Source organism: Leopardus geoffroyi, chromosome D1 (genome assembly GCF_018350155.1).
Source record: "Leopardus geoffroyi isolate Oge1 chromosome D1, O.geoffroyi_Oge1_pat1.0, whole genome shotgun sequence".
Taxonomy (NCBI): Eukaryota; Metazoa; Chordata; class Mammalia; order Carnivora; family Felidae; genus Leopardus; species Leopardus geoffroyi.
Genome location: NC_059329.1, coordinates 61,115,255 through 61,126,153, shown reverse-complemented (window position 1 = coordinate 61,126,153; position 10,899 = coordinate 61,115,255). Strand labels below are relative to the sequence as shown.

The following is a 10,899-nucleotide window of genomic DNA, read 5'->3' as shown; positions in this document are numbered from 1 at the left end:
TTGTGTATATGACACAAAAGGGACTTCACACCCTTTTCGGTTTTTTTCTCCCTAGACCTAGACCAGGTACTCATTAGAAAGCCTGAGTGCAGGACTAGAGACAAGAGAAGGCCTTCATCATAGAACAGACCTGATGGAGGCAAAAGGCAAATAGCAGCCACCTGAACGTAAGAATGACCCCTCATCCAGTTTCTCTCCCCTAAGGAGCAAAAGCATTTACCCTGGAGGAAGAGGGCAGTAGAGACCCATTGCTGCTGAGACAAAAAAGCAGAAACAAACTTTGTAGCCCAGGGTGAGGCCTGTTCCTCAGAAACTGTAGGACACTTCTAGGGAAGGGGCAGGATGACTGAGAAGGCTTTACTTTCAAGACCCAGGGACATAGCAGCCCAGTTGGTCATGCTGTATCTTCCGGCTCTCACTAGTAGACTAGCAGGGTTCGAATAATAAGTAACAGTGCTCTGCTCCTGAGGGAATGTAGAGGACATGAAGAATGGCATGATTTGTAGCACAGCAACAAAGGGAAGATCTAGTACTGATAGTGGGTTGGACATCAGGCAAACCTAATTCATCAGCCCACACTCTGAACAAGGGTAAAGTTAGAGGAATGTGATACGTTTACTGAGGACATTCAAAGCAAAGACATGAAGAAATGAATTACTTGAATAGTTGTTTACCTATCAAGTAAGTTGAATCCGGAGTTAGCAACCTTCTAACACAGAAAACTCCAGGGCCAGGTGACTACATTGGTGAATTTAGTCATTGAAAGGTTAAATACAATTTTCCACAAATTAGCCAAAACATCTAAATGGAATGAGCCCTGACCAAATCACTCAAGGTATAATTGAGGCCATATCATTAAAATCCATTTCATAAGCAGAATAAATAGATAGGGGATGAGCTCAGTGTCACAACAGGATTGCAGGAAAAGCTGCTTGTGCCTATAATTTTAAAGCATAACTGATTGTTTCAAAGAATCCCAAGTTGGGTGGGATCCCGAGGATGTGATGCTAATTAATATAAATTCCCACTAAGAGTTTATGATGTCATTTTTTATACTATAGTAAAAATAAGTAGGGTTTTTTTTTTCTAAAGTGCATGCTACAGAATATTGGTGTCATAGGTTGGTCAAAGGAACATTCTGAAGCCAATATCACCCTAAAATTTCAAATGAATGAATTTGAAAATGAATTTTCAAAATTCAAATTTCAAATTAAAAATGTTGAGAAATCCCACAATAAAAATATAGGTAAAAATTTAGTTTTATTGGCCAGGATTTGCAAACATAATTTCTCTGAATCCTTCACACAAATAATGCCAATAATATCACCTAGAACTAGAGAACACTGAGAGATAGCATATGGAACAAGAGTTCCATGTTTAAAACACACACACACACACACACACACACACATACACACACGTACTCACTTGGCTAATACTGTACTTGGAACATCACTAAAACCTCCTGCTTTCCTTAAGAGGGAAACTCCTCCATGAAGTGGCAAAAGACACAGAGACAGTACTTTTTGAAAAGAGTTGTTTGAAAAGAAGTATCAATAAGCCAGATTTTATAAGTATTCATCCATCAAGTAAACGGTACAATTTAAAACCAAAAGACTACCAACTTTTTGCAATTCTATTCCTGGTAGAAAATAGCCAGTTTTCTTACATGATTATGGTATTCATAGGATCAATTTCACATCTTCTGACATTAACATGGTAGAGGCAAGAGTAACCCATGCTTTTTGATAGGGAGTCCAGCCATATGGGAAGTGTTTGAGCATCTATTATTTTGGGGACCAGCACTAGTAAGGGTGATGAACTATTTTTGTTTAAATTAGGATATGAAAGAATTTATGGTGTTTTTATTATTTGTGTGGTATTTCCTTTTTGGAGGGTTGGTTTTGCTTTACAATGATGCCAAGTGTGGAATGCAATATGTTCGATCATAATGGAAACAGAACAAAGAGTTCGTTTTCTTCCACATGAGGAATCTGAATGATTTCCAAACAATGGAAAATGATAAAACACTTTTACTCATATGTTAGACATGGGCCTAACTTTCCATTTCTGGGTTTGAGAAGGAGCGTGACAGGACTCCCCTAAGATAGGCCTGTGTAACTTTCAAATGTTCTCTTTCTGTTCTGAACATAGAGAATTAGTGCTGCTCCCTTCTTAAATGGATTATTTACAAGAGTTATGGTTTTTTCTTGGAAAATACCTTCAGCACCTGTTCTCTAATCTGTTTAGTTCTGACACCATAGATTACAGGGTTGACAGCTGGTGGAATAACTACATAGAAATTAGCCAGAAGGATGTGAATATAACGTGGTATATTCCGGCCAAACCTGTGGGTCATAAATGAAAAAAACGCAGGGGTGTAGAAAGCCAACATGACACACACGTGAGAGCCACAGGTGCTGAGCGCTTTGAGCCGAGCATCATGGGAAGGCAGTCGAAAGACAGCATGAAGGATCTGGGCATAAGAAATGACAATGGCTATGATGTCAAACACCAGGTTAGAGATGGCATATAAGCCATAGATGATGTTGACCCTGATGCTGGCACAGGACAGGCGGGCAATGCCCATGTGCTCACAATAAGTGTGAGGGATAAGTTGGTGCCCACAAAATGGTAACCGTAGGATGAGTGGAACAAAGGGTATGGCAAAAGACAAAGGCCTCAGTAGAATTATCAATGCAATGATGAATACCACCTTGTTTGTCAGCACCAGTGTGTACCGAAGAGGGTTACAGATGGCCACATAGCGATCATAGGCCATGGCCACGAGCACAGCCGACTCCATGCCAGTGAATAGATGGATGAAGAACATCTGGATGAGACATCCCTCAAAGGAGATTTCTCTCAGGCTGAACCAGAAGATTCCAAGCATCTTGGGGATCGTGGATGTGGACAGGCCCAGGTCGATAGATGACAGAATGGCCAGGAAGTAGAACATGGGCTGGTGGAGGGTGCTCTCAGTCTCAATCACAGAAAGGATGCTGATATTCCCAAGAACAGCTATCAGGTACACAGCAAAGAAAGGGAGACCCATCCAGATATGCATGTGTTCCAGCCCAGGGATCCCCAGAAGGAAGAAAGAATATGGATGAAATAGGGTGTTATTAAGTGAGGCCATCTTTCTGGGATAAATTTATAGTGAAATATATTATAAATCAAGTACCTCTCATTCACTGAGTAGGTCTCATCCTTGCTTAGTGCACAGAGAAAGTGGAGAAACCAGTGAAACATTTATTGTATCTACCCATATCACTGCATCATAGACTCAAAAGCATACAAAATTGAATGGTAAAATGAAGCCACTTGATTTCAGTGTACTTCATCATATCCATTCAATTGAATTAAATGTTTTTACTCAACCAAAATTGACTGGGTATCTAGTATATATGTGTCAAGCTCTGTGCTAAGACTGATTACAAAAGATGAATTAGAAAAAAAAATGAATTAGAGAAGGTTCCTTTTTTAATGAAAGTTAAAGTTTTAGTGGTTGAAACAGTTATACAAATCAACCATTTAAATTAATAGAATAATTATTAAGATAAAGGTGTTCCCCTGATACTTAGGTGCACAAAACATTTTTCTTAAATTTATTTATCATTACTTTACAGAAAAATTATTTGATTTATGACTACATACGTTATGTACAAGGTAGGGACATAACATAAACATAATGACAGCCATTATGATTCCACATGTACAACATTTCTGAGCTGAACTTATATAATGCACTCTTCAAAGGAACTGTAAATGTAGCAAACCAGAACTTTGTAAGACAAATTTGGATCTATGTAGGCTTCTCACTAAGTCTCCCAAACATTTTTCATGCCATAATCATCTTCTGATCTCTCCTTTCTTGCTGGTGCAGTATCAGGTGCCTTGAGGTTTCAAAATGAAGCCACACAGAACTTCATTTTAGGATAAACCTCTTAATCTGGATGGGTCTGCTGAGAATGGAACATACATATTCTTCTTCGTTTCTGTCCTGATGATAGGCAAACCCTTGCCCTTTAAGTGCCCTCCTGCTGATGCCTGTCCAGAAAGAAATGCAGATTTATACATGGAAACATAAACATTTACGTTCACGTTTATAAAATATCCATAATCATCAGGTAAAGTGAGTTAATATATATAAACCACTCTTTGAAACTAAATTCATCATTTATCTTACTATATAAGTTGTCACAATATATACACCTTAATAATTTTAAGTACATTGTGATTAGGAGCTCTTGCTTGCTCTTTTATAGATAGATGATAGATGATAGATAGACAGATAGACAGATGATACATCGATCGATCTACACACACAGAGAGAAGGTCTGAACTTAGAAGTGCTCAGTAGAAATAAAAATTATTAATTTAAGGAAATTACCATCATCAGGAAAGTAGATCTAATCCATACCGCCAGGAGGCTATCTTATTATTAACATGAGAAGTTTGGAAGAACTCAGAGGTCTAAGGTAAAATGTATTATTGTTATAGATCACCTTCGATGTACTCCACTCCCTTATAGATAGAATTGGACCTTTCCATTGTTCCTCTGCTCAGTGTTCTGTGAGACTCCTAAGTACTGTGCCAAGCAGGAACAGGCGACATTAGCCAGATTGACTGTATTAGAACAGTACTTATGGGGATGGAAGTGTGTGTATGTGTGTGTGTGTGTGTGTGTGTGTGTGTGTGTGTGTGTGTTGCAAGGGTGCATTGCAGCTTGGGTCTTGGACAAATTGCTTAAGAAATCCTAGAAACGGTTTGCTCACAGGTACAGGAACGAGACAGTTAATTAGTCAAAGGCAAGCAAATTACTAGATTGAGAAAATAGAATAGGGATTTCAAGAAAGAGAGAAGAACTATATAGAAAACCATCCCTAATTTGAACAGGGATGACTATAGGCAAGGAATGGCATTAAAATCCAGGGGATTCGGGAAGAGGATGAAGTAGAGTCCTATAATCAGATCTCTCTTCTGTGATTGTGGTTCAGCTAATTTAGAGTTTAGTGTATGAGAAATGGCATACTGTTTAGAATCAGACACTAGGAACTGAAGCCAGGGTCTGCATGCCATGTGAATTTGGCAAAATTACTTATCTTCATTGGGTCCATGATTCTTCACCCTTAAAATGAGGCTGAAAGGCCTACATAACAGGATTCTTGCCAGGTTTGCATGACTCAAGATGGGTCATCAAAAAAGTGTAGTTAGAGTTACTGGTTAACCTGTTGATAAGAACATGATAAAGTAGAGAGTTTTTGTGGAAGTGGTTCTGACATATCTCAGGCCTTCAGGTAATCCATACATCAGGGGTCAGCAGACTAAATCCTGATCTTCACTTTATCCACATATAAATATTTTGATAGGGTTTCCAGCCTTTATAATAGAGTATATCTGATTACCATATCCTTAGACATTTTCACAGACATTAGCATTACACACTTGGAGGCCAAACCATTCCAAAATGATCAGTACTGCCTTTAGTTAGAAGAAAGTAACAAGTGGTTTGGTGTGTTTTACTAGGTTGTAAGTTGTGAGAGATAATTTCTGAATAGCCGAAGGTAAATTCAATTATTGTTCTCCCTCTGGGTCAAAAATGGACTCAGGATGGGGATATTTATCCAACCTTTAAATTAGACTAGAAAGGATTGAGGGAGCGATAACAGTGAGAATGAGACAGAAAAATTGAAGAGAAAGAACTTGGTACATTAGTGAATCATTAGGCTGCAGGTCAGTGAAGAGCTCTATGCACAGAAAGAATGGCAGAGGTGTCAAGAGATAAAGAAGCTGCACACAGAGATGGTTTAGGAGGTATTAGAAATGAAAGCAGAGGTTGCTCACATGCATATAAGAGATTACGCCAGCACATTCTTACAGACAGTTCCCTTATCCCCTCCCTTCAGTCAGGAGGTTTTCCTGTTCCCCCATCCTGTCAGCTATCCCTCTTTCCCTTGTGCTCAGCTGGCCACAGATAAGGACCCATACTTCTAAAGCATTGCTTACCAGCAAGGACTCCTGGAGAAGTTAGCAAATCTCCCCTAGCATACTTCTGAGCTCTGTTTGCTTTGGTGGGAGGATTTTTTATATGGTTGCCACAGCCTCTAGAGTGAGAACTTAGCATGTCTTGGAACTCCTTGGGGATAGTGTGGGCTACAAAGCTCTGAGATCTGTATTGACTCCTTTCCTAGTGGAATATACGAGACATCGATAGACCATGTCCTGATTCTGGACCCAGACTCTCAAATTTAGGATTAGCATATTTCCAAGGCAATAATTGTTATTATCTTGGCCTTGTAAACTCTGTAAACATTTTTTCCAGCAGGGTTCCTGGAACTGGTCTTAGGATATTAATTCTGAACTCCTCAAAGGGGGTTTAGACGGCTCATACAGGCCCCAAATATACATAAGCTAATGATTGTATTAAATCTGGGTATATCTTCTTACTATTGTGCAATTGTCATATTGACTCAATATTTATCACAACTGAAGTGCTAAAAAGTAAAGAAGTACACTAAAATTGAATCATAATGGTTCAATATTTAGCGTAATTTCATGACCCTGAAGTGAAGTAATGCATACAGTTTTGCATCACAACTGAAATCTATCATGTCATTCCAGTGGACGTTCCCTGTCAGTAATGAAAAGCAGATATGAAAATCCAGAGGGCAGAAGCTAGTCATTTTATCAGTCCCCACTGACTACTTATTTAAAACCTGTACAAGTTGGCTTATTCTCTCAATCTTGATTTTGAAACCTGTAAAATGAGGACATTTGTCAAACAAGTTTTAGTGTCCTATAGTCCTAACATCATATGAAGTTATCACCCCATTTTACTGATGAGGAGACAGAAATAGAGAAGGGAAGGGGAGGTAGAGTTGAGTGTTCAAGCTTCCATCTAGAAGGCTTTTCCGTGAGTAATGGGGACTGATCTTGGACATTCAGGTGGATACACCATTTCAAGGTTCATTCACTGATGAATTCAACAACTATGCACTGACCATCTGCTATGTGTCAGGTACCATTTCAGGCACTATCCATACAGTAAACAGGACAGGCAGAATACCTTTTTCTCTAGTAACAGGAAGATAAGAAACAGAATAATTACATAGATGACAATATGAGCTATGTTGAAACATAAAGCTGGGAAGTGGGGAGATGCTGATGGTCAGGCTTAGTCATTCTAAGTAACATTGTCAAGAACGTGACGTTTATGTAAGGGTTAGGGGATGAGGGAGCCAGCCACGTGGGATTGGAAGTGGGGCAATGTCTGGGGTGAAGCATTGCCAGCTGAGGGAACAGCAGATGCAAAGACACCGAAGCTGAAGCATGTTCAGTGTCATCAAGAAAAATGCAAGTTTCACAGAATCCAGGTCTCAAAGATGTGGGCAACACTGAGAACCCTCAGACCTCCACACACTTAAGTCTCAGAGGGCCATGATCCATTAGGATAAACACCAAAGGAGATCCACATACAGTGCCTAGCAGTTAGGAGAGCTCGTGGTTACTATTACAATTAAGGAGCCATGTTTAAATCAACTCAATTCCTTGCTCTTTGTTTTGTTTTATATAGCAAAACATGGAAATAGAAAAAAAACCCAGCTCAATCAATAGTTAACTTTTTTTTAATTTGCTGATACAAAAATGTATTTCTATGCCTTCTCATTCGTAATATTGCAGTTTTTAAAAAATCTGTTCGACATACCATATGACCCATAAATCTGAAGTTTTATGTTTCTTTAATTTTTGAAATTATTAGTCATTTTTTCAAATATTTTACTCTTCATTTATTATTTCCCTCCTTCTAAAATTCATCATCTATGTCTTTGGCAATTCTACATTAATCTTCCAATATATCCAATTTTTTGCATTTTCTTACTTCTATTCACTAGTGATAATTTCATAATTGCTTTATGATCTATTATGTAACAGGTTTTTTTTAATTTTATTCATTTATTTTGAAAGAAAGAGAGAGAGTAGTGTGCATGAGCAGGGGAGGGGCAGAAAGAGAGAGGGAGAGAGAGAGTCCGAAGCAGACTCCATGCCACCAGCATGGAGCCCTACACAGGACTTGAATCCACAAACTGCGAGGCAATGACCTGAGTCAAAACCAAGAGTCAGTCACTCAACCAACTGAGCCACCCAGGTGCCCTTATGTAACAGTTTTTGTGTGTGTATGTGCCATAAATGATATTCAGTAATCTTATGTGCAGAGTTTTACCCATATTGATTAGATCAACTCTACTGAAGTGTCTTTTTTCCCTAAATATTCTATATAGGAATTAATTCTATGAAAGTTGTATTTGTTTCCTACTGCTCCTATAATAAATTATCACAAATTTGTTTGCTTAAAACAACACAAATTTATTAGCATACAATTTTATAAGTTAGAAATTCAAAACATATGTCACTGGACTAAAATCAAGATGTCAGGAGGGGCGCCAGGGTGGCTCAGTCGGCTAAGCATCTGCCTAAGGCTCAAGTCAAGATCTCACATATTGTGAGTTTGAGCCCCACATCAGGCTGTCTGCTCTCAGCACAAAGCCTGCTTCAGATCCTCTGTGCCCCTCTCTCTCTCTGCTCCTCCGCCACTTGTACTCAGTCTCTTTCTGTCTCCTCCAAAATAAATAAATAAACTTAAAAAAAAAAAAAAAGATGTCAGCAGGGTAGCATTCTTTTCTGGAAGCTTTAGAGGCGAAACCTTTTTCTTCACTTTTCTAGCTTCTAGAAGCTTCCCACATTCCTTGATTGTTTGTCTTCTTCGGTGTTCAAGGCTGGCAATGGATGGTGTCAGTCCATTCAGGTTGCTATAACAGAATACCATAGATTGGCTGGATTTACCATTTTGGAGATAAATCTCCGAAGTCCAAGATCAAGGTGCAAAAAGATTCAGTCTGTGGTGAGAAGTTTCCTGTTCACAGATGGTTGTCTTCTTGTTGTGTCCTCACGTTTGGGGTCTCTTTTCTTTTTTTTTTTTTTTTTTAATTTTTTTTTTCCAACGTTTATTTATTTTTGGGACAGAGAGAGACAGAGCATGAACGGGGGAGGGGCAGAGAGAGAGGGAGACACAGAATCGGAAACAGGCTCCAGGCTCTGAGCCATCAGCCCAGAGCCCGACGCGGGGCTCAAATTCACGGACCGCGAGATCGTGACCTGGCTGAAGTCGGACGCTTAACCGACTGCGCCACCCAGGCGCCCCTGGGGTCTCTTTTCAAAAGACATTGATTCCATTCCATTCCATTCCATTCCATTCCAAATTAAGCTCCATCTTCATGATCTAATAACTTCTCAAAATTCTTGACTTCAAATACCATCACACTGGGGATTAGATTTCAACATCTGAATTTGGAGGGAGGCACAAACATTGCTTACAGCAGATTGTCAAGTGTTTCTCACATCATATCCTTAGACACTAACTCTTCTGCTGCCTTTTCACTTCCACTTTTAAGGACCGTTGTGATTACCTTGAACCCCTCTAGATAATCTAGAATAATGTTTCTGATTTAAGGTCTGATCATTAGCTTTAAGTCCATCTTCAGTCTAAATTCATCTTTATTTTGTAAGGTAATCTACCCACAGTTTTGGGGGACTAGGATATGAATATCTTTGGGGAACCATTTTATGCCTACCACAGAGGTTCTTTTTATTTCTTAATAACATTAAGAAATTTTTGAAATTTAAGAAATATTTGTTTATGTTCTACTTCCTATATAGTGTTTTATTTTCTTGTTGTGGTGTGTGTGTATCTTAATTACATATTGAAATCTTGGTGTTACTACTTAAAAACACCACAACTTTGGGCATTTACTCAACCTCTCCATTATACAAGCATCCTAACAGTGTTGAAGTAAAGACTCTTAATTTCTTAATTTGGGTCTTAGTATTACTTTTAGTCATAGAATATCCATTTGAATCTTTAAAAATACTCCAGTTTCTTTCTGAGTATTTCAATCTTGTCTTTCATTTTCTCAAGTATATTTAATCATACTCATTATAAAACCTGACTTAAAACTGTATTATTGAGTCTCCTATGTTTCTTCTTGTTTTTTTTTTATTATTAGATGTTTTTATTTTATGTTTTTTTCTGTGCTTTGTTAGTCTAATGCCAGATATATTGTGTAAAAATAAAGTATCAATAATTTGAAGTCTTGGATAGTGCAATATAATGCTAGGTCAGTGTAGAAGATTCCCATTTTTTAGCAGGTGACAATGGACACTAAAAGTCTCAAGTCAAAAGGCTAAGAAAAATAGTGTGGAAGAGAGATCATGACAGTGATGAAGTGAATAAATTAAAATACTTTGGACAAAAAGGACATGTCTTTTTACAACTTTTGTAACAAAAGGGCATGTTGATGAATTGGATGGGGTGGGAAGGTTTGAATAATTGAGGAAAATGCTTAGTTTTAACATTTTACCAACTGTACAGCAAAAGTTACATTTTCCAAGATGGAAATATTAAGGCAGCTATGGAGAATCCTTCCTTGTCCATGTGATCTTTGCTGCACCTTTTAGACATATAGGCAGAGATATCTAGTACACTGTTACACATATCACTGTGGATATCAGTAGAGAGATAAGGGATCGAGAGGTACAGTAGAGTTTCTAGTGTTCATACAGTTTTTAAAGCCAATTACTGAATAAAATATCTTTAAAAAGAGTATAGTATATAAGAGAAATAAAAGCAGAAGTAAGACCTAGGGTACTCATGACAATATTTAGAAATCAGGCAGTAGAGAAGGACCCAACCAATATTAAGAAATAAGATCATGTAGTGAGGTGGGAGGAGACAAAGCATGTAAGAGTAGTTTTTTAAAAAATGTATATGAAGACAAGCATTTTCAAATGAGAGAATGGTCAATTTCACTCACTGCTGAAAGTTGTGTTATGAGGGCAGGG

At 38.2% G+C, this 10,899-nt stretch overlaps 1 protein-coding gene across 1 annotated transcript; it reads right to left on the bottom strand.

Moving 5' to 3' along the window:
- Window positions 1-2,174: 2,174 nt before the first annotated feature.
- LOC123602456 (olfactory receptor 52E1-like) lies at window positions 2,175-3,180 on the bottom strand. The gene has a single exon (XM_045486941.1). It carries the CDS (start codon window positions 3,137-3,139, stop codon window positions 2,198-2,200), a length of 942 nt encoding a protein of 313 aa, XP_045342897.1. The 5' UTR covers window positions 3,140-3,180; the 3' UTR covers window positions 2,175-2,197.
- Between the last annotated feature and the right edge of the window lie 7,719 nt (window positions 3,181-10,899).